The sequence below is a fragment of the Phocoena phocoena genome, chromosome 2 (genome assembly GCF_963924675.1).
Source record: "Phocoena phocoena chromosome 2, mPhoPho1.1, whole genome shotgun sequence".
Lineage (NCBI taxonomy): Eukaryota > Metazoa > Chordata > Mammalia > Artiodactyla > Phocoenidae > Phocoena > Phocoena phocoena.
Window position 1 is genome coordinate 26,338,115 of NC_089220.1, and position 27,214 is coordinate 26,365,328.

At 46.6% G+C, this 27,214-nt stretch overlaps 1 protein-coding gene across 3 annotated transcripts in view; it reads right to left on the bottom strand.

Annotated features, from left to right (window-relative positions):
* IFT43 (intraflagellar transport 43) overlaps positions 1-27,214 on the bottom strand; it is an 88,307-nt gene that overhangs the window by 15,511 nt on the left and 45,582 nt on the right. The window contains exons 4-6 of one of the 3 annotated variants that reach the window (XM_065873038.1): positions 12,391-12,399; positions 8,416-8,439; positions 7,718-7,764 (exon numbers count right to left, since the gene is read on the bottom strand). In XM_065873038.1, the coding sequence (XP_065729110.1) occupies positions 7,718-7,764; positions 8,416-8,439; positions 12,391-12,399 (80 nt within the window). Of the gene's footprint in view, positions 1-7,717; positions 7,765-8,415; positions 8,449-12,390; positions 12,400-12,969; positions 12,985-27,214 lie in introns of all 3 variants that reach the window. The other 2 variants (XM_065873037.1, XM_065873036.1) reach the window with 2 other exon arrangements.

A 27,214-nucleotide genomic window follows, 5' to 3' on the forward strand; every position in this document is an offset into this window, starting at 1 on the left:
GATTTTAGAGCCAGAAGAGACCAAACAGGCCTGGAAACACTTCTGGCGTCAGAGAGATGACAGGACTTTGTGCCTCCTGTCTCCTCTACCAGGGTCCTCCCAACCCGCAGCCTCCACACTCCTTTCGCTGGCAAGCAATTATTTATTTATTTTTGGCCATGCCGCGTGGCACGCGGGATCTTAGTTCCCCGACCAGGGATCAAACCTGTTGCCCCTGCATTGGGAGCACGGAGTCTTAACCCCTGGACCGCCAGGGAAGTCCCTGCTGGTAACTTCTACTCTTCCTTCAAGTCGAAGTTTGAAAGTCACTTCTTCAGGGTGGCCCTCCCTCAGTCCCCAAACCCAAACAGGTCTCCACGTTATTCTCCCTCATGGCACTCCAGACTCTTCCCTCAGTGGACTCAATTGCAATTTGTCCTCACTTATTTAGTGTGTGACTATTTGATTAGTCCCCATATCCCCGACTAGACTGTAAGCTGTATGAGGGCAAGGACTAAGAATGGTTTGTACACCATCATGTTCCTAGTGCCCAGCTCCAAGCATCACACATAGCAGGTATTCAACAAATGGTGGTTAAAGGAATGAGTGAATGAATGACTTGCCCAATGTCGCCTGTAGAGACTGGGTTCACTCCTATTCCAGATCCAATGTTCTTTCTCTAACATACAACCTTCCATGACAGAAGAAGTATGAAGGCCTACGGCAAACTAGAAACTTGATTCCAAAATAGGAATGGATAATTAAGACACTAAAGGAAAGATCCGTTTTGCCATCCCACAATTTTGGGACCCTGAGGTCATTCGGGGGCTCTGGCTGTCCATTATTCTTAGCTGTTCTCCAGAACCACGAATCCCAGCTTCCCCGAAGCACGGTGTCAGCTCTAGCTGTGATCAAGTCTACCTAGAATCAGCAAATTAGATGATTGGCAATCTTGAACCTTCATGAAAGGCAGTTTATGTGGGGATGTTGACTATCTGTAGTTGAGAATGGACCAGAATCAGGGCTTAACTCTGCAGAAGCAGCTTCCCTCCTGGTTATGGAGAATGAACATACGTGTTTCTCTGCCTAACCTAATCCTGCCCAGGCTTTAGGACCCAGGCAAGTTCTTCCTTCTTCCTGAAGGGCCCTCAGCCTACAGGGATCACTTCCTCTTCTGACCTCACAGCCCTTAAGAACATAAATCACCAAGATAGCAACAACTACTTGCTACCTTTGTCGCTCAGTACACTGCTGTCTAAGCTATTTAACCCTTGTAATGCTTTCCATCTTTCATGTTTTGTCTCCCCAACAAAGTCCTGTGTTCCCCTAGAGGAGAGCCCTCCAAGGTCTTAGGAAGGATTTGCAAATCCCTTCCCAAAGGCCTAATCCAACTTGCAGATGCATTTTGTCCTGTTCATAAAGTGATATTTTAAAATTCTGTCATTTTTTGAAATCTGAATTTGAAAACTTTCAGGTCATGCCATCTCCCCTCCAAGCTCACCACAAGCCCCACCATTCTTTATAGTTGAACACTTCTGCTGTTTCAAGTGTTTGTATTACCTGCCTGGCCCCTAAAAACATTTGAGCTCAGCATGCCTTGGTCTTGCAAACAGTCCCGCTGCCAATACATTCCGGTTAACCAACAGATCCCCCAAACCACCCCTACACGGCACTTACTCTTCGCTTCTCGTTCAAAAAAACACACCCGATCTCAACAGCTCCTTCCTTCTTCTGTTTTTCTGTTCTCTTCCCTCGGAAGCCTGAGGGGTCAATGGATGGGAGGAAGTGCTTCTCTTCTCTCCCTCGGCTTCTTCCCCAGGGAAGAAGAAGCACCATGTATCAAGAGTGATCCAGGGAGGCTGAATGCTGAGAAATATATCTCGAGAGACATGGCTTCTCAAAGTCTTCTATAAAAGAAGAGGAGGAAAGATGGGCTTCCCTGGTGGCGCAGTGATTGAGAGTCCGCCTGCCGATGCAGGGGACGCGGGTTCATGCCCCGATCTGGGAAGATCCCACATGCCGCGGAGCGGCTGGGCCCGTGAGCCATGGCCGCTGAGCCTGCACGTCCGGAGCCTGTGCTCCGCAACGGGAGAGGCCACAACAGTGAGAGGCCCACGTACTGCAAACAAAACAAAACCAAAACAAAACAAAAACAGAAGAGGAGGAAAGAAGAGTGGGCATTTCTCACCAGGTCAGAGAATCCTGGAGGGCAGGGGCTGTCTCACTCATCACCGTCGGCATGGGAGCAACACGAGCCGCAGGAGGCGCTGCATGAAGACCCCCTGGCTCTCCTCAGTGGAACTCACCTCCAAGGTGCTGGGAGGAGGCCCTGGACCGTGGCTTCTCATCTCTGTTCCTGGAGATTCATCTTCTCCTTTGAGATGACTCGTCAATTGCCCACCCCCACCAAGTACCAGAAGACGAGCAGTCTCTTCCCAGGTGAGAATACTCCTCACTGATGACCTCAAGGAACCTGGATGTGATTTTATTAAGGGAACCAGCAGGTTCCCTCACAGGTGCCCAGAGATCTGTTTAATGTCACTGCTGAATGAGCGTCCATGGATGGTTCAGGGCAATCATTTCGTGGAGTCTCCCCACCCACTGGTTATTCTAAGTTCAAAGGAGCAGCCTTAACTAGCCAACCAAGTAATTCCCTGAGCAAAGATAATTCTAGAAACTAGTTATATGTAACATATGATTCCTATTGCATAATGGATTCTAAACATTCACATACAGTGAAATGGACTAAGTCGAGTGTGAAGTGGAACCTATGAACTGATTTTCCACTACAGGACTCAGGCATAACTGCATGGAAAATAGATTTATGCCAGGGAAGAGGCATACCTCCTAGAAGGTAACATCAAGTGCACTCTGACAAGAAAGGGTTTTATGTGTCAAACCTCTGGAGCCAAAATAAAGGCCAATTCACAAATTTCACATTCCAAGTTTGTGAAGGGGAAAAGAATAGTAGGGGTATTCTCTGAAAACAGCATCTTTCTTCTCCCCTTCCTTAATGAAATTGTATTAAGCATCCCGCCAGTAATGCCAGCACTCTATCTTACACACCTGGGAACTGACATTGACACAACCAACCTGTGCAAGGAGATGCCAGCACAGCGGAGGGTCGTACCATTTGTTACAGCCCAGAGGCCAAGAGCAAGGACTCTGGAGCCAAGACCTGCATTCAAAGCCTGGTGCTGAGCTATGCTGCGTTTGTAACAGAGTGGTGAGCACAGCTGCCTTCCAAATCCTGATGCTGTCATTTACTAGCTGTGTGACTTTTGGCAAGGTTACCTTTCTTTGCCTTAGTCTGCTCATCTTTAAAATGGGGATAACGAACAACTGAAATGTCCTTTAACAGGTGACTAGATAACCAAACTGTGCTATGTCCATATATTAGCAATAAAAATGAACAGGGTAATGATACATGCAACCAGCTGGATGCATCTCAAAATCATTCCAGTGAGCGGAAAAAGCCAAACACGGAAGCATACATACATATGATTCAATGTATATAAAATTCTAGAAACTACAAACCACTCTATCTTGACAAAAAAACAGATCATAGCTGCCTGGAGGGGCAGAGGAAGGGTGGACTGGCAAGTAGCATGAGAAACTTCTGGGGGTGATGGAAATGTTTTGTATATTGATGGTGGTGGAGATTTAACTGGGTATATACAGGTATAAAAATTCACACTGTGTACTTTGAATGGATGCAGTCTACTGTATGCAAACTAGAACTCAATAAAACTGATTTAAAGGAACTTTCCCATAGATTTGTTTTGTGAATTAAATGAGAAAAAAGAAGTACTACACAACGCGGTAAATGTCTGGTAATACTGGTGATGGCAGTGATGCTGGTGGACACCACAGTATGACAGCAGAGTGTTTGTTCCCTTGAGAGTCAGAAGATCAGAGCTTCCCTTTGAGTCCTGAGATTCTGTATAATAATCTGTAAAGCTCAATCTCTTAACACGTCAAATGGCAGGTTTGGACAAGGTGGCCTATAGAGTTGCTTAAAACTGCATCAATTTGGGACTTCCCTGGTGGCGCCGTGGTTAAGAATCCTCCTGCCAATGCAAGGGACACGGGTTTGATCCCTGGTCTGGGAAGATCCCACATGCCGCAGAGCAACTAAGCCCATGCGCCACAACTACGGAGCCTGCGCTCTAGAGCCCGCAAGGCACAACTACCGAGCACGTGTGTTGCAACTACTGAAGTCCGCGCACCTAGAGCCTGTGCTCCGCCACAAGAGAAGCCACCGCAATGAGAAGCCCACGCACCGCAACGAAGAGCAGCCGCTGCTTGCCACAACTAGAGAAAGCCCGTGCGTAGCAATGAAGACCCAACACAGTCAAAAATAAACAAATAAATAAATAAATTTACAAAAAAAACCCTGCAACAATTTGATTCTAATGTCACAATGGCGGCCAGCGCAACCTTCTAATAATGCATTTGTGATGTGTGTAAACTTCAGTATTCAGAGGGTTTTGCTGTAATATTTAACAGGTACTCCTTGAAATGGAGCATGTTCACACATACAAAAAATGGAGAAGGTGGGATTTCAGAGGTCCTTTGAGGGGAGCTGGAAAGAGGTCCAAGGTGGGGTGGGGAGAGGTGTGGAGGAGTCCCAGTTGAATAAACCTTCTGTAGACCATGAATTGGACGAGCACCTCAGATCTATCAGCATGACAATTTCCAAGCACACTGCGCCCTAACCACCAGACAGCTCTGTTCACGTCTGCCAGGGACCTGCCTCCTTGAGTCCAGGGAACATCCTCCTGGGTGGTTGCCCTGCTGCCCTATGCAACCAATGGCTGAAGCAACAGAGCGTTTGTGAGGACAGGCCAACCCAAAGGGTGGCAGTAGCCACCAATCACTGAGCATCACAGCTGCCAGTGTAGCACTGGCAGAGGACATCCTAGGAACACGTCTGGGAAAGCAGACTCTGGTAAAAGAAGTGCAGGATACCTTGTTGAACAGGGCCGCTCGGAATTATTAGTGGGTGGAGAAGTTTGGCAGCTGAGAGGAATTTAGTGAGCAGAGCTAAGGAGGAATATCTGGCAAAAAGAAATGAGCTTGTCAATAAGAGATAATGGAAAAGCAAAGTGCTGAAGTATGATGGGAGCAGCGGGCCCAGGAGCTCTTACTAACTCCTAGAGTGCAGGCTGAATTCCTGACCTCCAGAGACTCCCTTTCTACCTTCAAACCCCTTTGGAAGGAGATGAGGCAGAAGTACTCTTGCACACAACTCCCTCTCCAGTCTTCAATCCCGGCTTTGGAGGCACTACAGCAGGGTTGTCAAACTTCAATGTGCGAAATATCTATCCAGGGAGCTTACTTAAATTAATGCAGATCCCTGGGCCCCAACTCCAGCTTCTGTTTTGTGGGTGGCCTGGGAATCTGTATTTTAACCACCATCCCAGAATATTTCACGATTGTCCTATATGACCCTCGCCCTAATCCTGTGAGGTAGCTAAGGCACAGAGAATCATCCATGTTCTACAGATTTAATTCTCTCCTCCACTTTGTAGTTGCAAGCAAAGGTTATTTAATAGAAGGCTTTGGGACTCCATTTCTAGCCGTGAGAGAATAACTGTTACCAGACTTGCCTTCCGGCTATAAACAATTAGAAAACTGGAAAAAATACAAGATACAACTGTTTTCACACAGTGGACAAGAGGTAGCACAGAACTGTGATCCCCAAGGGAAGGGAAACAAATGAAGTGGGCCCTGCAGTCACCCTGGCTTCTGCCTGAGATGCTTCCTGGACACTGGCACAGGGGTAGGGAACCCCAAGTGGAGCATGGGGAGGGAGGTCTGGCTGAGCTGAGGAGACAGAGGTCAAAGTTTAGGGGGCTAAGGCGGCTGGAATTTGAGAAGCCACCTAGGTGTTCATCAGTAGATGAATGGATAAGAAAGATACGGTATATATATATATATATATATATATATATATATATACACAGTGGAATATTACTCAGCCATTAAAAAAGGAAATCTTGCCGTTTGTGAAAACATGGATGGACCCAGAGGGTACTATGCTAAGTGAAATAAGTCAGACAGAGGAAGACAAATACCATATGATCTCACTTATGTGCAGAATCTAAACACCAAAACAAACACAAAACAAAAACTGACTCACAGATACAGAGAATAAACAGGTGATTGCCAGAGCAGGGGTGGGTAAGGTGAAATAGGGAAAGAGGATTAAGAGGTACAAACTTCCAGTTATAAAATAAATAAGCCACAGGGAAGTAATATACAGACAGCATAAGGAATATGGTCAATAAAACTGTAATAACTTGTATGGGGACAGATAGATTTATCATGAAGATCATTTCATTAATGTATGCAAATGTCAAATCAGTACATAGTACACCTGATCCAGCATAATACTGTACATCAACTATATTTCAATTTAAAAAAAAGAAAAGAAACAATGCCTACAGTTATCTGTATCTGATGAAAACCATAAATGCACAGACTCAAGAAGTTCAAGTAGGAGAAACACAAAGTAAACCACAACAAGGCACATCGTAACCAAATTGCTGAAAATAACAAATAAGGAGAAATAAGTCTTAAAAGCAGGAGAAAAATATACTGCATACAGGGGAACAAACATAAGGAGGACCACTGAGCTCTCCTCAGACACAGTGCAAGCTAGGGGACAATGAACTAAGTATCTAAAATGCTCAAAGGAAAAACAGAGTTGCCAGCCCAGACTTTTGTATCTGGTGAAAAGTAAAGACATTTTCAGACAAACAAGGTTGAGACAATTTGTTGCCAGAGGACCTGCTCTACAAAAAAGATGTTAAATGAAGCGCTTCAGGCACAAGGAAAATGATACAAGATGGAAACTGAATTCTGCACAAAGGAATAGTGTGGAAATGGTAAATATGTGGGTTAAAAAAGAGGCTTTGCTCATTTAGGTCTTGAAGATAACCTCCACTCTAGTAGGTTTCTTGTAAAAGTACACACAGACTTTACCTTTTCTCTTGAGTTTCTGAACACAGGTTTCAGCTGTGACATGGCTGCTGGACATGTAAGTGCTGTTTCTCCCTCATTTACAATGTCAGCCTTTAACTGGCTACTGTGTGTCGTGCATGAGAGATGCAAAGATAAATAAGACACAGTGTCCACTATCAAGGAGCTTAGAGCCTGGTTGGAAGAACAATCAAGCCAGTAAAGAATTAAAGTGTGATAATCACTTAGCTCTGTGACCATGGGCAACTTAACTTCTCTGTACTTTAGTCTCCGTAACTACAAAATGGGGATAATAATAGTACTGCCTCATAGGGTTGTTGTGAAATGAAACGCTTTAACATCTATAAAGTGGTGGGACAGTGCCTGAGATATAATAAACACCTGATAAGTATTAGCTATTATTGCCATGGTGGTGTGTTACAATGGAAGTTTGCCCAGGAGGTTGCCGGCACAGAGAAAGAACATCAGACTCAGAGAAAGGCTGGGATGGAAGGGAAGACATTTCAGAGGAGGTGATGCTTCCAGCTGAGTTTTGAAGGACAAAGAGGATTAGTGGATAAAGAAGAAGGTGGGGTATTCTAGGCAGGGGCAGGAGCACTTAGCAAGGCGCAGAGATGCAAAACAAAAGGCTAGCATGAGGCCACAGGGGATGTTTCCAGTGAGCCTGCAGCAAATGGCGCCTTAACTGTAGCTCAGGAAATGCTCTGGGACGTCTCTGGAAGCCCTTCTGACTTCCCCAAGGACATCTTACCTCCTCCATCATCTGATCCATCCAGGCTCTGCTGTCTGAGGCGGTGACTGCCCCCAAAAAGAAGGAAAGGAAAGCAGAAAGTGAAAACCCTATATGGTTATTGCTTCCATTCTTTCTCCTAGATGAAAATGCTTCTGGACCCACTCCCCTCCACCAACTTGGTCAGACTTGATTTGGCAGCTGGTCTGCCATGTACGGCCACACGAGCCATGGGGCGCTACATCCCACAGGCAGCGTCACACCGACCGTGACAGGATGCTCCTCCCACCCCGCAGCTATGAGATCCACGGCCCTACCTTCACATTCCATCTTTACCCAGAAACCTTCCTTCTTTCTTTTTGATATAAGTCTTAGGAGAAGGGGCTAGGTTTAGAAGGCTGGAGTTGTTTCTGCCCGTCTGCATCAGTAAAGCAGAACCCATGGGTCAGTACTCTTGATACCTGAACATACAATTCTAAAAACCACGCAGTGCGAGATACGACACAGGCATCAATGCCAGAGTCCAGCCCTTCAGCTGAGGAAGCCGCATTAACCGAACCCTTGACTAGTGTTCCTAACTCCAGCCCCAGCCCATGGCCAACTTCCTGCTGTCTGTCTTTGAATGCTGTGTTCCATAAAGGCTGAACAGATGAGGACCACCCAGACTGCACTGTTGACTATGGTCACCACAGGATGTTGTAAGAAAACTGGAAACATACTCTTCTATTTCTTCAGAAGCCCTGCTTCCTGACCTGAAAAAAAGAGAGACAAGGTTTATGAGAACCCTCTAGTCTCCTGCGCTAACATGGCCTGCTGGAGGGGGTTTCAAAAGTGGGAGCAAATTAGCAGAACCCAAGTGCTTTATTTGTCTGGATTCCTCTTTATAGACCAAGGCCCACAACCAGTGTAAGAAAATTACAGTAATGCCTTCCTATGGCCTTATTTCAGCATGACTCCAAATTAAGCTGTTGAGCTTAAGTGCAAGTTGAGTGAGAAGCTCAAAACGCAAAAGGGTATAGATGACACGGTGCCTTCCTTTCAACAGTTAACTGACCAATTTACAGAGCACTTCCTTAGGACTGAGGCCTTGGGTCTTATCTGAAGCTGCTGTGCTAACATGTGTATCTTCCCATGAGCAAAAGTGGATGAACCAGCTGCTCAGTTCAGGCCTGACTTTCTGTCTCCTCCACGTGAAGGACTGGAAGGCCCTGTGAGTGATGGTGGGCAAGTAAGACATTCCACGAGCAGGAAGTCTGTTTGCACAGTCGCTATGTGAGGTCCTGGTTCCCCAAGCTGAACGTGTGTAAGAACCATCTGGGAAGCTTGTCAGACGTGGAGACTGCTGGACCCAGCAATGAGAGATTTCTGGATCAGTTGGTCTTGGCGGGGGAGCCCAGGAATATGCATCTTAAACAAATTCCCAGTAATTCTAATCCAAGAGGGTCACTACTGATACTCTGAGAAACACTGATCTTAAGTCTTCTAAATGAGATGGGCTAAACGCTGAAGATTTTTAAAGTTGGGTGTGGGTTACACGGAGATAACTTTCCCGTATGTGTGAAAATTTCTGTGATAACAGAGTATTTGTTTTCTATGAATTCTTTTAAGTCAGAAATCAATCACCATGATGATCGAGGGCAAAGGGTGGTGGCAGTGTCATAATGGCCAGCAGGAGGCCGAGAAGGCCTCCCAGTAAGAGCTGCATGGGGGCCAACCAGCACCTTCCACAAAAGGCAAATAATCCCCAAAGAGTAGAATCATAAACCTAAGTCTAAATAGACTACTTCCCATGAAATTAGACTATAACTGCGCTGTGAAGAAAGAAAGAGAAAGAGTGAAAGAAGGGAAGGAGGGAGGGAGGGAAGGAAGGAAGGAGGGAGGGAAGGAGGGAAGGAAGGTGGGAAGGAGGGAAGGAAGGTGGGAAGGAGGGAAGGAAGGTGGGAAGGAGGGAAGGAGGGAGGGAAGGCGGGAAGGAGGGAAGGAAGGAAGGAGGGAAGGAAGGAAGGAGGGAAGGAAGGAAGGAAGGAGGGTAGAAAGGATTAATTTTGGCGGAAGTCAGGGAGGGGGAAGTGAGTAGGTAGGTAAAGTTGGAAGAACAGTATGGAACAACTCTGAGGGGACCTCCTAGGCTGCAGTTTTCGACTCTTAAAGGGCCAATTGAAGAGACGGAGCAACTAGGGTAGGGGGGCGAGTGGGACCTTCAGGGCAGCAGGTGGGGCACAAAGGTAAACTGCATCGGGTACCCAGAGCATCCCCACCGTGGTGATGGCAGATGACCCAGGTTTATGACCTGTTCTAAGTCAAAGTCAAAGGAATCCTGAACGTAGCACCCGCCCTGGCCCCCGCCACCAGCACGGCTGCCTTCTGTCTGTGTGGAGGGGAGGCTCTGCTCCCGGCTTGAGTTCCCAGGGACCACTGCCTCTAACTGTCCTGGTGAGGCTGAACTCCGAACCCACTGTCCGAATGAGCCAGTCCTACGTCACTAGCGGCAGAAGAGCTTGGATGGAAACGGGGGTCACAGAAGAATAACGGGATTCAAGAGGCTGGGCAGCCTAGGCCGGCGCCTTCCTCTTGTGCAGAAGGGGCAGCTCCCTCTCTGACCACCCTCGGCAGGTAGCACAGAATCCTTCCTGCCTAAGCCACGTGCCGGGGCAAAAGGAGCGGTGATTCTGTCTGAAGGAAACAGTAATGACAACACTACCCTTCCGGGGGAAGGCTGATTAATTGCCATTTATCAACATCCGAACAGGGGCTGAGGTCCATCTTCAGTATAATTGCCGCTGAGCCCACAGCCTGCTCCCTGTCACCCTGGGGGGGCCCAGAGTCCACCCGCAGCAGGGAAGGAACAAGAACAAGAGACAGCCCTCAAGGATGGAGGGCACAGATGCCCCACGGGGTGTTCTGTCTGTCTGCCTGTCCGTCTGTCTCTCAATCTCTCTGCTAGAAAGAGCAGGTTCTGGGAGAGCCTTCTGCTTGGGAGATGGAAAGCCTAGTGGGAACTTGGGCGGGGCCCTGGAGAAACATCAGGAAACACTGCCTTTGAAACAGTTGGCCACTTCTGGGCTGTCCCTAGCTTGCAGATAAGTTTGGGCGGCACCACACCGCTGCTTATTTTGGTTTGGTTTAATTTTTTTTCTGTTTTAACATTAATTTGTTGTCCAGATTGGGAGATTTTGTACAAAAAAGTCCGGATTTCTGAATTCTGCAAATACAAACCCTAGCCACACTGGGCCTGCATTCTCACGAGGAAAAACTCAGGGAAGCTGGGCTGTGCCCCACCCACTCCAAGCCTGAGCTCCCACCCTCCCTGGCACCTGGGGGTCCCTACTAGCTCTTTACCGCTGAACCTGCACTGCTGCTTTTCTTACAGAAGTTGAGAGGCTAGTGAAGTATTTCCTTGTAGCTCTGCCACTACCAAAAGTGAGAAAGCAAAAGGAAGTGGGAAGCATGCTTTAGGAGAAGAGGCAGAGAGTACATTTCTTTATAGAACTGTGAATATGCAAATAACTTGTCTATGTATCTCAGTGATATAATTTAACGTGCTATTTTGAAATAATCCCCCACTCCACAGATTTATGCTTTACCTGTCTAGTCCCCAAACGCACCTCAGACCATGCAGTGACATGGAACCTAGCATAAGGATTTTCAAACCACAGGTCATGAACAATTAGTGAGCCATGAAATCAATTTAGAGGATCACCACCAGCCTTTATTTTTTGTCTTTTTTTTTTTTTTTTCCAATAGCAAAGAACAGTGAAGAGAGTATACTGCAAATAGTAAGGATAAATGTTACATAAAATTTTTTTCAGTTTTATATACAGAAATACCCAGTCACGATGCAGAGCACATTTTTAAATTGCTGGTGACAGGTTAAAAAATAATGAAAACCTGGTGGTCTATCATTGCCCAGCAGGGCAGGTAACCCAAGAAGGATGTGGGCCAAAGCCCCACCTCCCACAGACTGTGTAGGTCGGTGGAGGCTGAGGGAGAGGACTGCAGGTTCTGGGTCATCACACACTTCCGGGGAAACGGTGTGAGCTGGCCCAGACCTATGGCAGGAGGACTGCCAGCTCTACCCTGGGCTTCTGGTCTCTTACTGCCCGCCGTGGCCCACGTGACTGTTTCCCCAGAAGTGGCCGTTAGAGGGTTTGGGAACCTGACAATTATAATACTGGCGAGACCAATGTACAGAGATAGAGCACTTTTGGGGAGCCTGCAGAGACTTTCATGTCTATCAACATTAGCTCTGGAAAAGAGGCAAAGCAGGCTTCGGGAGCACCGTTTTATATATACCGATAGATTGGGACAGTGGGCACCAACCCACCAAAGCTCTGTGTGCTTTGTCCCCATCACAGAGCTGGTTAGTGACGATGCTGAAACGAGAATCCTTATCTCCCAAACCCACTGCCCCAAGCCCTTTCAAAAGCAGATACCCGCTGATTTTTAGATGCCCTCCGGGCACCCCGACATCTGGTTGGATTTACTGTGCTCACAGGTTTTCCATACTTACAGGAGGCAACAGATAGCTAATTGAAAGCTGGAGAGAATCCTTTACACCAGGAGTTCTTAACCAGTGGTGCACAAGAGAATCACACCTGGGAAGCTTCTGCAGCACCCGTGTGCTAGGCTGCATCACAGGCCCCCTGAGGTAGTAATTTCTAGAAATGAAGCCCAGTCACGTATGTGAAAACCACTGCCGAAACCTCATCTCAGAGAGGAGACTGAACTCTGTCGCTAAGCCGCAGAATGTAAGCCTTGCGGCCTTGTCCTTCCGAGTTGCCTACTTTCTTCTTACAGAAGCGTTCAGGAACTCTGACTTGACCTACAGGCTGAGGGGAGGAAGGAAACGGCCTCACAGACTGAAGGCTCCATTCCCGAGTGACTCTGAGTTGGCCCTCCTGAAACTCAGGATTCTGTGTTGCTCGTAAAAGCTCAGCAGGTGCCGTCCACCGGGGGAGGCCCAGAAGCAATTCAGATCTGATTAGAGATGCTTGTTCAATATTCAAAATGTAAAACATAGAGGTTGCTGAACCAGCACTTTGAAAAGTTAATTAAATGCCAGGTTTCTTTTCAAGAGCTACTCCAGCACTTGCTGATTACTTTGGACATTTTGAAGAACAAAGCTTTAACTTCGGACACTGAGAGTAAGCGTCCTCCCTCACCTCCCACCTTGTGGACACGGGGTGTTAGGAGTAAGGGCATCCTGGCCTCCTGCTTTGCAGCAAGGGATGTGCCGGACCTGGTCAGTGACTTGGCAAGAGGGGAAGCACGGCCCTCTCTGTGTGGTGCTTTCCAAGTCGCTAAGATCTCTCAGCCTCACGTGAAGCCGTCTGTTCTTTAAACAGGTGGAGACTTCAAGGGTAAGGGCATTGTCTCATCCTCACCTTCCTTTAAAGCCCAGTCCTTCAGTTCTGCACTCAACCAGTCCCCTCCTGGTGTTCGCCCCGCTTCTCTACAGTCCACACTAGGTGACTCGGCCTGGGCTCCACACATCCACCCTCGATTCTCAGGGGAGAGTCCATTCCCAGGCCCCCGCCCCCATGGCTTGTCACAGGAGGACTGATGACTGATGATAACAGTTAACACTTACTGAGTTTGCTGGGTGCCAAGCGTTGTTATTATATTATCTTATTTATATGTTACTATTATATAACACTACTATATATAGTATTATATGTTACCTTATTTAATTATCACATTATCTTATTTAAACGTGCTCCCTTCTACAGATGAGGTGACTGGGGCTCAGAGAAGTCAAGTAACTTGCCCAAGGTCACCCACCTAGAAAGGGTTCGGGCCAGTATACAAGGCCCACTTCTTAAACCCTACATGATACAGGCACGCAGGCAGTTCTACACCGGGGGAAAGGCTCATTCTACAGACTCCGCTTCAAATTCAATTAACGTTTTCCATGATGAGATGACATACTTTCAACTTACAGCAGCACTGTGGTTTTGTCAGCCTGACCATGTGGTAGTTCACGTTGGTTAATTTACAACACGACAGCTCGCGTCATGGGAGAAAGGAGAACCCACCTAGCCAGGTCACCCTTTCCTCCAGGCACTCGCTTTTTCTAACTTCTCTTGCTCAGATGCACTTCCTTTCCTTTGACATTTAGAGACCACGCTGACGTGCACTGGGCATGATTTGGTCAGTGGAGGACAAGCTTGACGGCGCTGGCACATCCCGCGCCTGCGGCCACGCAGAACCACTGCCCAATCCCGGATCCTCGGTTTTACTCTGGGGCTCAGTGGCAGAGAAGGACCGTAATGTAAGGACCCTCCCCGCCTGCAGAGCCAGTCTCCTCTGCCCGCCCTGCTGCATCAGACAGAAGGCCTCAGCTGCTGCCTACACGGGTCACGTGCTGAAGGGTGAAAGGCGGCCCTAATGTAGACATCATCTTGGTTAAAATGTTGCTCTCGAGTTTAATGGAATACTGCAGAGATCTAAATGGAGATAAAGTACCATGGCTCAGAGAACAGCCAGGATGCTATCTTTATGCAGCCTGACAACGTTCAGTGGTTAATTAGATACCGTTAACCTATTTTAGCAGGGGACATAACTGGGATAAATGGGGGGAAGTGTCCTTGAAGCCTCTTAATATCCACAGCACATATTGGGCCCTAGACTCACCTGCCTGCTGCAAGACAGCACGGGCTTAAAATAGAGCAAAGTGCTGGGCATCCAGAGCCCTGATGTCCTAGTGGAAGGCCCCCTGCTGGACCATCCTGCCTGGGCCACGGCCTCTAACCAGAGAGTGATGTGAAGGGTTTGGACAAATGGTTACTAGCACAACTTGTTGCCCATGAGGGAAGAGCTAAAGCCACAGTAAGGAGCTTACAGGGCTCCCATGACAGAAAGAAGAAACTCTGCAGCCAGGGGCCAAATTCATAAACACTTAGCAAGGGGAAGTGCAGAAATGAGAGACCAGCTAAAGTGAAGCCAAAGCTACCTTATATTTTCAAAATATATCACTCCTGTGGAAGAAAAACAGTCAAAATACCATTTTCTTGAGACGTTTTCTACCCTCATAATTCTTAAATGTCCAATAAAAATCTCACAAGTGCATCCAAACCTCATTGAGGTCAGTTTTACAAAGGCCTGGGAGAGGGGAGGTCATTTGTCCCAGATCATATAACACATCACTAGCACTGCATCTAACACCAAGGCTCTACTTTATAAATTGTGTGACCCACCAAATGAGCCTTCACAGCGGAAACCCAAATCTGAGCAGAGGAGAAATCTGCCATTGTAATCATGGCTACAAGGCATGGACTGCTTAACTGGGGACCCCCTGCTCTAAGATGTTCCCCACCTATAATACTGATTAAAAACCAGATATTTTTCATAAACTGACGTTTTCATTGGCCAATAGATTTCTCCTCATTGAAATCTCTCCTGAGAGCTGAAGTCCCCACTCTTTTCCCCCTCAGTTCCTAATTCTTGCCATTCATGTTTAGTGTCCAGATGTATTTGCAGGTATTGTACCTTCTCCCTTCTTTTAAAGACAAACAAGAACTCCCCAGCACCCCAATTTTGGCACTTTGGGGTTTTAGGTCATATTAGAGCACATTTAGCTCCTGCTGGCATTATCAACAAACAAGGTGTCTAGCAGAAAGATGAAAACCAACTTCCAAATCCTATCTGTAGACTCCCAAGCCCTATCAAATTGAAGCGATAGTGATTTACATGGCAATTCCTGGGTGAAGTTTGCCCCCTGCTGGTCAGATTCAAAATAACATCTCTGTTCCAATTCAAACTCTAAAGAAGCATTTATCAGGAGGAAAAAGGGTCGAAATGTATAGAAACAGTTTTAGTAGCTAAAAATAATTATGGGAACATATAATAATGTATGTATATTTCTGCTATGAATAAACTAAAAAGTGGTAAAGTTTAGATCTCCAGATGTTAGGTATCTCAAATGAACATTATTTTATTCAGAAACCTTATTGGGTAACTAATTACCTATTAGGCACAAACGGGAGGTGTTGGGATTTGGGACCTTTTGCTCAGGATTTTACAATCTGGCTGGAGAAAGGAACACTGTAGAGATAACAGTAATGCCTCAAGAAGACTCACATACTGCAGTGACTGAAAGACTACTGCCACCATCCCCCTTGTGCATCTTCCAGGTGAGGAAACAGAGACGAAGAGGTGCTGAAGCGACCTCACTACAGCCCCAAAGCTAGCTGGAACTAGAAACCAACAATCCCTCATCTATTGCTGGTTCTATTATGCCCTACTTTTAACAAGACAAGAGAGGTTATAGCAAAATATCATGGTAGCACTAAAGAGAGAACTGACCCGGACTTCCCTGGTGGCGCAGTGGTTGAGGATCTGCCTGCCAATGCAGGGGACATGGGTTCGAGTCCTGGTCTGGGAAGATCCCACATGCCGCAGAGCAATTAGGCCCGTGAGCCACAACTACTGAGCCTGCGCATCTGGAGCCTGGGCTCCGCAACAAGAGAGGCCGCGACAGTGAGAGGCCCGTGTACCGCGATGAAGAGTGGCCCCCGCTCGCCGCAAGTAGAGAAAGCCCTCGCACAGAAACAAAGACCCAACACAGCCAAAAATAAATAAATAAATAAATAAATTTTTTAAAATTACAAAAAAAAAAAAAAAAGAGAGAGAACGGACCCTTCCGGTTGGGGGAATCTGGGGAGACTTCCTAGAAGACGCGCCAACTGAAAGACTGAGCAGGCTTGCAACTGGCAGAAAAGCTACAGGAAGGATGTCCAGCTGGAGAAAACAACCTGAATAAAGATGGGAGGCAAGAAAGGGCCAGGTGTGCTGTGTGTGGCTGAAATACAGATGAGGTGGTGGCTGAAAATGAGAAGGGAATCGGAGCAGGCTGGGTGTGCAGCCAGACTGGAACAAGATGCTCTTACACATTGGTATCAACTCCAAAAACACAGACGCTGACATTGGTCTGGGACCAGGAGGGAACTATGGGGCTAGAAATTTTCACTGGGTTCCTTTTTTTCCCTTCAAGTTACTACGGCAATTTAGAGAGGACGCAATGAACGATAGGTAACTCACCGCATATCCTGTGATATAAAAGCCAGCACGGAGGGTTAAGTGGAAGAAGTTCTGTTATCCCTCCTGCTGGGGAAGGATGGGGAGGAAAAGCCTCTGGGAAGAAGTGCTATCAGACAGTGTTTCCCAAATGTCTGCGATTTGCAAACTCTACCTTCATGAATTTTGCTGTAGCTGTGTACTTTCTGCATCTACTTTATATTTTCTTTAAGTTGATTATATTTCTTTAAGGTGATTCCTTACTTTTACTGTAATAAATTTATTTAAAAGAAAACTTTATATTCGCAGTGGAAATTTAGCATCACCAGCCATATAGAAGGTAATTATAAAAAAAAATAGAATTTAAATAAAACACAAAATTTATTTTATTATAGCCACATATTGCTATTTGCCAGAAGTCTGAGCATATTCTCTCTTTGTTAAAAAGGTAGATTAGCAAGGTTACAAAGGTGTTAAGGAAAGACTAGGTGCAAACTGAGACTTTCCCATTGACATGATCCGAGGGGCTGAAAGCTGATGGGAGAGACAGTAACTTTGTGACTCACGGCCGGTCTCTGGGAAATGCGGCCATAAGGATGGAGAGTGAAATGACGTAGGATGTGGTGACCAAAACAAGCGAAATCATGGCTCCAAAAGTCAGGGGGCAAATTTTTATCAGCGTTTCTGAAAACCTTTATTTCAGTCCATTTAAAAAAAACTGAAGTATAGTGGATTTACACTGGATGGGTTGGGTCTTTTACTTCTCCTGGAGAGAATTTTCTTCACTGTAATAAAGGAACCTGTAAAGATTTCTCTCCAGTCACTAACCCATTGTTTTCTCTGCCCTTTTACAGCCTGTGGTCCCCCAAAAGCCCACGATTACACTGAGACTGACCCAAGTAATAAGCTGCTCAAAGGGAAGGTGGTGCCTGCCGTTAGAGGGGCCCCCCTCCAGCTGCCGGAGAGCGAGGCCCCCAGGGCCGGGCAGGGCATCATGTGGGGCAGCCTCCTGGGGACTCCCCGGTATGGATGAACCAAGGACACCCTGGCACTGCTAAACATGGCCTCTTGTGCAATGACCACTGTGAAACCAGGAGGAAACTGCACAGCCCCCGGTAACCAGCCGTGGGGATGGTAGATGGGACAAAAAGTAAAATCACCGGCAGCCCCACGAGACCAGAAAAAACCTAGATTTTATGAGTGGGGCTCTATCTCCTGTGCATATTTATACCCATGTCCGCCCGGGCTGCGGCCTCTACAATTAAAACTGCTTTCAGTTACTTCTCAGTAAAGGGCTAAAAAGAAAAGGGAAGAGGCAGGTATGATGTTCACAGATGCATTTTATTTTTGAGAGACTGAATCCATCAAAGGAAGAACAAGGAGATCGTTTATGTCGGGAGAATTTTCACCGATGGCTGGCTGGCGTCCCTAGTCACTCCCTGCTGGCTCTTAGCCGCTCACTCTGCGAAGTCGCGTGTCCCCCTCAGCAGACTGGCTGCTCAGGGGACACAAGTTTCCCTGAAAGTTTTTTTGTTCACTGAGATTGCTTCATATGATCAACATCTCATTTCTGCGAGAGTCCCAGAGGATTGCAGTAAAGAGAGTTTTATTCTCACAGACTCGCTGTTGCACAAATAGTGCAGTGCACGGCCTTTTCATGAACTTCAGATAAATGCGTGCAGCTCTCAAGGTTTCAGGATGGCATGGCTGCAGAAAGAGAGGCACATTCTATTACACTAATTAGCTGTATGACCTTGGGCGGGGGGGGGGGCAAGGCGACATCTGAGGGCTTTTCTAACTCTTACGGTTCTATACCTGAGCCACTCAACGGCCCACCTCTCATCTTCTCCACCTCTAAACCGAAGGGGCCACGCTCCATGACCTCTCAGGTCCCTCCCCGGCTCTGGGAATGACACTGACCCTGCCTCTCCCAATCCTGGCCCCCATCCTCATCTGTTCCTATTAATACCATTTCCTCTTCTGATACTTCCCAAGCCACCCCTTTTCCCACAGCTGGTTTATCCAGCCCTAACATTTCAATCCCTGTAATGTGCTGGTTTGGAGATCCCAAAGTCAGCATGGCGGGGGAGACACACCAAAGAGGAAAGGGGAGGAAGGAAGGAGGAGGGAAAGGAAGGGGGCAAAACCCCTTTTCCCTATTCAGTCATTTCTAGAGACAACAAAGTTAACGCAAACTCTCTTCCTACTAAAGAATTTAAGACATTTTCCTCCTTGGTCCTCCCTTCTCTTTTCTTAGGTGCTGTCAAAATGGACCACCACTCTCCCAGCTTCATGGAGAACCTCTACCTCCCCTTCACTCTCCTCTCCTAGACAGTTCACCCACTCATAACCTCCCCAGCTGCTTCCTTCCTCCTTACTATGACTCCTTTCTACTTCCTTTCCCTCTAAGCAGTTGCAAAGAGGGTATCTGTTCAGACCTGCTGAGCCTGCAAACCTCCCAAGAGGGCACCTGAGAACTCAGCCCTCTCTTCTCCAGGTCCAGGAGGACTTTAGGTCCGGGCTCAGCTGGCTCTGACTACGGGCTCTGGAGTCAGAGGGCTCAGATCAGAGGGTCACCGTTTACTGGCTCTGTGCCCTGGGGCAAGTCACTTAAACTCCGCAAAGCTGGCGATGATACCACATTTTGCTTCACAGGGCTGTTGTTAGAATCAAATAAGTTATTTCACACAAGCACAGCACTTGGCACACAGGACGTGTGAACAGTCACTGCTGCTGCCATCATTATTATTATTCTCTCTCCAGTCTCTACTCCCTGTGCCACTAATCCTTGCTCAAGATGCTGTCTTTCTCCTCCTCAGTCCTGTAACTGAACCCCTGCCCAGAGGTGGGTGCTGGCTAGGTGTGCCCAGCCAGTGCTTCCTACTTTTTGCCTCCAGACCCCTGACGTTCTCCTGCTTCCCACATTCTTGCTGCCTCTGGCTGAACCTGTCTGGACCCCTCAGCCAACATGCCCGGCAGCCTACCCTGGAGACGTACGCTCCCAGCCTGGCCGCCCATCTACACACCCCTTCCCCAAATAAGAACTATTTGGGCCGGCTCACAGAGCCTCTGCGGCAGCTGTCCACAGTCTTCCATGACAACATTAACTTAGCCTCCAGGCTTACCTCCCAGCTCTCTCATTGTGCACCCCTCTTGTGCTATCCATCTCCTGCTTGTCCTTTTTCTGCCTCCTGGTTCCCTTCGTTCACTTCAGCCACTTTTGTTTATCCCTGTCTAAAAAGCAACTTTTTCTGGCTTTCAAGTCCTTTCCAAAGGATTCCTCACATCTGAGAAGCTTCCAGATTTAGGTGAGACTGTTTTTTATGTTCCTTAGCAAACCTGACCCTCTACATCACACGACGGTCTCAGCAGGACAGTCTCGTCCAGTGATTTCTGCAGCTCAGCCTGATGGGGTCAACCACAGAAAAAGCAACGTGGTACCTACCCAGAGGTCATGTCCCCTTCCTCTCGATTCAAACCCTGATTTTGCTTGGGACGGCAATGAGCCCAGCTAAAAATATTCCATTCCCTAGCCTCTTTCGCACTGAGGGGTGAGCATACACCATATTTCTGATCAGTGAGAAAGATGCAGCAGTCCCTGGAAAGCATATCCTGGCCCCTCGCCTCCAAAAGACAAATTCTTGCTAAGAAACAGCCCTTCACCTTCACCTCCATGTCATCCTCCATTCTTCCTGCCTGGAAAACAGAAGTGAGGCCTGGAGGTACAGCAGCCATCATACAACCACGAGACATGAGCGTCATGACAAAGGCCCACATGCTAAGTAAGGATGGTGGGCAGGAAGATGGAAAGAGTTCTGTCCCTGCTGTCAAGATGGAGCTGCCACACTAGCCCTGGACCACAGAGCGCTAGACCTTCTATTTTCTGAGACAACCCTCTTTCCATTTAGGTCTCTGTTAATGGGGTTCTCTGCTGCTTGCAGATGAATACTACCTCACTAATACAGCACAACTAGTGGCAAATGAGAAGTCATTCTAGTCAAGAAGGAACACATATCCTATGGAAAAACCAACCTCATGTAATCATAATTAGGTAACCTTAATATACAGTCTCATAAGAGAAAGCAATGATTTGAAATGGATACAAGAGGAGAACAATTCCCAGGCAACAACGGATGAGTGACATCACCAAAATCTGCCAGAAGAAAAGGTGTCAAACTCAGGGGAAAAGCTGAGCAGGCCCCTCTACAACTCCATCCAGCCTAGAAAGACAAGAGCTCACTCACTATACAGAGTGGAGCTGAGACAACACTTAAGAGGAGGCCTCTACACTGAGAGAAATGGATGTCGTTTTGTATCTGCAAATACCCCAAGATCGTGCCACATCAAAAAGGCGTGCAGAAGAGGTGTGATCATGTGTCCCTTGCACCACTGGTCACACACCTGTCAACATGTCAGTGGGTCCTCGTTCCCAACTGTAAAGCACACGCTTGGAATTCAAGGCCCTGCATGCAGGCCCTTCTCTACCTTGTCCATCTACTTCCTTTACTTCTCCAGGCGAACCCCAGGACTCAGTCCCCTGCCCTGCGCACTCCAAACACACCAGGGCACATCCATGCCTCCTCCACTGGCCCCTGTGCCTGGGAGGTCTGCCTCGCCTCAGGGTTTGTCAACTGTTTCATTTCAAGGCCATGATTCATGGACCAAAATGAATAATTTCAAGCGGCCATCTAGAAAGCCCAGTTCAGAAGGGCAAACACTCTTTCTGAGTTGTGCGGGGCCTTTGAGACCACTCAGTTCTAACGCTGAAGAGACAGAGCCCAAGGCTGCTGAGCTGGTGGCCCCAGGTGACACTGGACCTCCTGTCCTCTCTCTCCCAGTCAGCGCTCAGTGGAAAGAAATCCTGGGTACACAGGGCTTGAACATCTGGGATTTACCAGAATCGTGACATCCTACGGCTGAAAGGGGAATTTTGAGATCATCTAGTTCAAACCCCTCGGGAACCTCAACCCAAAGAGTTCACATGACCTGTACCAAGGTCATAGGGCGGGTGGGTGGCAGGGGGACTAGCACACAGGCAGATATCCCAACTCCTAACACGTGCATGGGGAAGGGGGGGCCCTAAAGAAGGAGGGTGAGTGGAGACGGGTTCAGGAATGGCCTCCAGGGCAGACGCCCGCCCGCATTCCACGCGCACTTGGAGCTCCCGGATCTGGGCTGAGAGCCTCCCGGACAACTCTGCCCTCGGCCTTGGAAGGAATCATGGCCTAAACCCGTAACGAGAACTGGCCCCCGAGCTGGCTGCCTGGGAATGGGTCCAGTTCTTGGAGGGCACGGCACGCTTAGAAGCAACAGTCATTTCCAATGCCTAATTGAACTTAATGATGAGCCTAATTAGGCCTTTTAACGGCGGGACTGGCATGGCTTTGGCTCGCGTCCCGACAGGCAGGCTGCGTCCTTTACGCTCACCTTCCCCTCTGGCCAGGAGGCTGGCTGCCTGGAGCCAGCTCTGCAGGCAGCTGGCTGGGGAGGCTGAGAGGCCGAGGTCAGGCATTAATCCCCTGCTGCGCTGCCCACAAGGGAACAAGACGGCCCTCGGGAACACCCGCCGAGGCTCCACCCAGTGCAAAGGCCCTCTGCCAGGGCTCCAGGGCACAAAACAGAAGGTGGCGAGGCACAAAGTACAGGAACGTGACCCCACGGTCAGACTCACCTGGGTTCAAATCCTGCTGGCTACTCACTAGCTGTGTAAGCATGAGCAGGTGAGTTAGCCTTTCTGAACTTGTTTCCTCATCTTCCAGTGGGAACAATACCACCACCTACCTCATGGGGGTGTTCTGAGGATAAAGTACAACTGTGCTTAGCAGAGCACGCAGCACAAAAGCCACATTAAATGGTGGTGTGTGTGTGTGTGTGTGTGTGTGTGTGTGTTTTCCCATCCATACAACAGGAGGGCTGGGCAAGACACGTCATGTGGGCTGTCCATACGTGGTTCTGCAGTGTGGCCCCAGAAGATGGAATCTGGATCAGAGGATGGAGCTGCAAATTTCCTAAAGATGAACTGTTTAAGAAACATCGCAGAGCGGGGAGGTTGTGTGTATGTATATATGTATATATGGGTACACACATATAAATACACACACATATAATCCTCCCTCCATATCCATGGGTTCTGTACCTGTAGATTCAACCAACCACAGATTGAAAATATTTGAAAAAAAAAATCTCAAGCTAACCTTTAATTTGCTACACTCCGGCAACTCTTTATATAGCATTTACAATGTAGTTACAACTATTCACATTTAAATTGTATTAAGTATCATAAGTAATCCAGAGATGATTTAAAGTACACGGGAGGATGTGTGTAGGTTATATGCAAATACCACACCATTTTGAGCATTGACGATTTTTGTATCCAGGGGTGTCAGGGAACCAATCCCCCTTGGATACTGAGGGACAACTACATATATATATTTCTGTAAGTATATCTATCGTGTAAAAATATGTTATATATCTACTGTTGGTAAAAGATACCAATGAGGGACTTCCCTGGTGGCGCAGTGGTTAAGAATCCGCCTGCCAATGCAGGGGACACGGGTTCGAGCCCTGGTCCGGGAAGATCCCACATGCCGCGGAGCAACTAAGTCCGTGCGCCACAACTACTGAGCCTGCACTCTACAACCAGCGAGCCACAACTACTGAGCCCACCTGCCACAACCACTGAAGCCTGTGCACCTAGAGCCCATGCTCCGCAACAAGAGAAGCCACCACAATGAGAAGCCTGTGCACCACAACGAAGAGTAGCCCCTGCTCACTGCAACTAGAGAAAGCCCGTGTGCAGCAACAAAGACCCAAAGCAGCCAAAAATAATAAGTAAATAAATTTACAAAAAAAAAAATACTAATGAACTGTTATGAGTAGTTACTTCTAGAGAGATGACTAGGATTGGAGGAGATGGTAGTTTCAGACAAATCTAGCCTCATATCTTGTTTGAATTTTTATATCATTAAAGTGTCTTTGGTTTGCTTGTACAACTAAAACAGACTTTATAAAAAATATAAATGTTTCCACTGAATTCCCCAGCAATAGAGGGGGTTCAGGCAGACCCCAGACCAGCACTTGTAGAGACACCAGAATTTGACAGGAGATTAGACAGAAACTTCTAGTTTCAAGACCTCTGCACTAAGTGATAATCCAGAGAGTCAAAGGAATATTCCATAGGACGCTGTGCTTTTTGGCTGGTGACATTTAAAGGATACTTCTGTGGGCCTGTCAGTTCCTTCCTGACCCTCCTCCTTTACAATCCTACCCCTGGTTCCCAGAAAGAACCAGCTCCAGGCATAGGAAAATTTGCACCTCTGCCAAACTAGAAACTGTAAAGGGCTAAAAGTCAAAGCCTTCACAGGACACACTAAGAACCCATTCTAGAACCACTCCTGGTTTTCAATCACAAAAATAAAACTCAAGCTAGTCAAGGAAAGCTGAAGGCCTGCAGGGGAGCTGGGAGCAGGCTCTGGATGAGGTGGGGATCGGAGCCCGTACTTTGCAGTCTTTGGCAGCCCTTGTGACAGGTCTCCCCTCAGGCAACTTGGGAGCAGTACTGTTGACTTCGATCCTAGAAACACAGCTCCTGTGTGCTGTGTAGCCTTGGGCCTCAGCTGTCCTCTCCCTGGTGCACAAGCATAGGCAACAAGTTCATCTCAAGTCACTGCATGTGCCCCTCCCCATCTCCCTGGGCATCCGGTGCTCACCTCTGCTCCAGGGAGGGACTGACCAGGGCCACTTGTCGGGAAGACTGCTCCACTTTTCAGAGTGGGAAGGGAAGTATCCAAATGCTACCCCATATGGGGCTTACGGGAAAAGACTGCTATCGCCTTCAATTGGGAGGCACTTGACAGAATTGCAAGATTCCAATTATTTCATATTTAGTCATTTGCATAAGTAAATTGGTTCTGTGACACTAGACTAGCCATCCAGGGCCCTAAACTGCAATGAATATAATGTAGAACATCACTTTTATCAATCCAAATGTAAATGCATGAAAATGCCCCTTCCCCAATCCTCAGTGGAAAAAAGGTTGATGCATGCTTCCTATCTCTTCCCTAGCCTATGGAATCCATATGTACCATACCTGAAGCCTTTATGATACTTTCCAAAGAGTCATGTTATGGTTATTACATGAATAAATACTGCAAGTCTCCTTTTACAGCCTGGGAAAATATCAATATCATACCTTTCATCTGCTCATAATTACTTTCACTGAGATAGGAAATTCTGGAGTACTATGCAGCCCTTAAAAATGAGGCACTTCTTTCCATATGACCCAGCAATCCCACTACTGGGCATATACCCAGAGAGAACCATAATTCAAAAAGACACATGCACCCCAATGTTCACTGCAGCACTATTTACAATAGCCAGGTCATGGAAGCAACTTAAATGCCCATCGACAGATGAATGGATAAAGAAGATGTGCTACATATATACAATGGAATATTACTCAGCCATAAAAAGGAACGAAGTTGGGTCATTTGTAGAGACGTGGATGGACCTAGAGACTGTCATACAGAATGAAGTAAGTCACAAAGAGAAAAACAAATATCATATATTAATGCATATATGTGGAATCTAGAAAAATGGTACAGATGAACCAGTTTGCAGGGCAGAAATAGAGACACAGATGTAGAGAACAAACGTATGGACACCAAGGGGGGAAAGCGGTGGTGGTGGGATGAATTGGGAGATTGGGATTGACATATATACATTAATATGTATAAAATAGATAACTAATAAGAATCTGCTGTATAAAAAATAAATAAAATAAAATTCAAAAATAAATAAATAAATGAGGCAGTTCTACTCTGTATTGAGATTCTGAAAGATCACCAAGAAATACTGTAATATGATAAAAGAAAAATGCAGAATAGATATGCTACCATTTACGCTGGGTGGGGGGGGGTAGTAAAAGAATACATTAACTTATATTTTTTGTAAAGGCATAGAGTATCTTTGGGAGGAACTCAAAAAAACTGGTGAACAGTGGCTGCCTCCAAGAATCTGGGTGCCTGGGCGGAAGAAGAAAGGGAGAGAGAAACTTCCATTTTATATCCCAGCCTTTTTTGTGTTTTGAATTCTATACTATGATTTTTAAAAATTTGTTTAAAATAAATAAAAGTAAAAATTCACTAAGAGTTTTAATGTCTCAAAAGATGACATGAAGTCATACAATGTCTAAAATGTAAGGATTTGTATTGCCTCCGCATCCTACTCTTTCTCACAATCCTCTTCAGGAAATGATTCACCTTTCTCAACTTAGTTACGTTTGAGCTTTAAGGTCAAATAGACCTTACTCCATAAAAAGGCAGAATACCGTCATTCCAAAAGGGGGTTCTGTCTGCCAAAGATAGACCTGGGGGCACGTGCTAGTCAAGGGGCAGTGCTCTGTCCACATGTCCGCAGAATCAACAGATGCTCACCTTCACCTCTGCCCGTGCAGGGTGACTTGCAGTAAATACCTTACGGCTGAGGACACTTTGGGGCTGAGTAGGAAAGGACAGCTCAGCTGAGTCCTGCCATCATCTGACCCTTATTCTCATTCCTCCCTACCTAATAGCTACCAACACAAGTGTCTGAAGACAGGAAGGGTGTAAGGATCGAATGAGCTCGACAAATCACACGCTTTCCCTGTTCCGTGGGGTCAATTATTTTTCACTAGTTATTTCAATTGTACACAGTTTTGGTATTATTTATTTTGTCCTCAGATCCTACTGAATGTAAATGACTTACAGTGATAAACAACACAATTAAATTCCAATTTTCTAAAAAAGAAAACCCAAACAAACAAACCAAAAACAACCCTGTGAATTCTCTAAGTTCACTAAAGTAAAAACTTCTCTAGCTCTTCCTCTACCATCTTTCCATCCAGGCTCTGAACATAACTTGAGAGCAAAGCAAGAAATTCCTCTCTGGGGAGCCAACACAGAACAAACAAATGTAAGATGTACATTAAAAAGATATGCTGTTAGACGACATGATACTATACATAGAAAATCCTAAAGATGCCACCAGAAAACTACTAGAGCTAATCAATGAATTTGGTAAAGTAGCAGGATACAAAATTAATGCACAGAAATCTCTTGCATTCCTATACACTAACAACGAAAAATCAGAAAGAGAAATTAAGGAAACATTCCCATTTACCACTGCAACAAAAAGAATAAAATGCCTAGGAATAAACCCACCTAAGAAGACAAAAGACCTGTATGCAGAAAACTATAAGACACTGATGAAAGAAATTAAAGATGATACAAACAGATCAAGAGATACACCATGTTCTTGGATTGGAAGAATCAACACTGTGAAAATGACTATACTACCCAAAGCAATCTACAGATTCAATGCAATCCCTATCAAATTACCAATGGCATTTTTCACAGAATTAGAACAAGAAATTTCACAATTTGTATGGAAACACAAAAGACCCCAAATAGCCAAAGCAATCTTGAGAAAGAAAAATGGAGCTGGAGGAATCAGGCTCCCTGACTT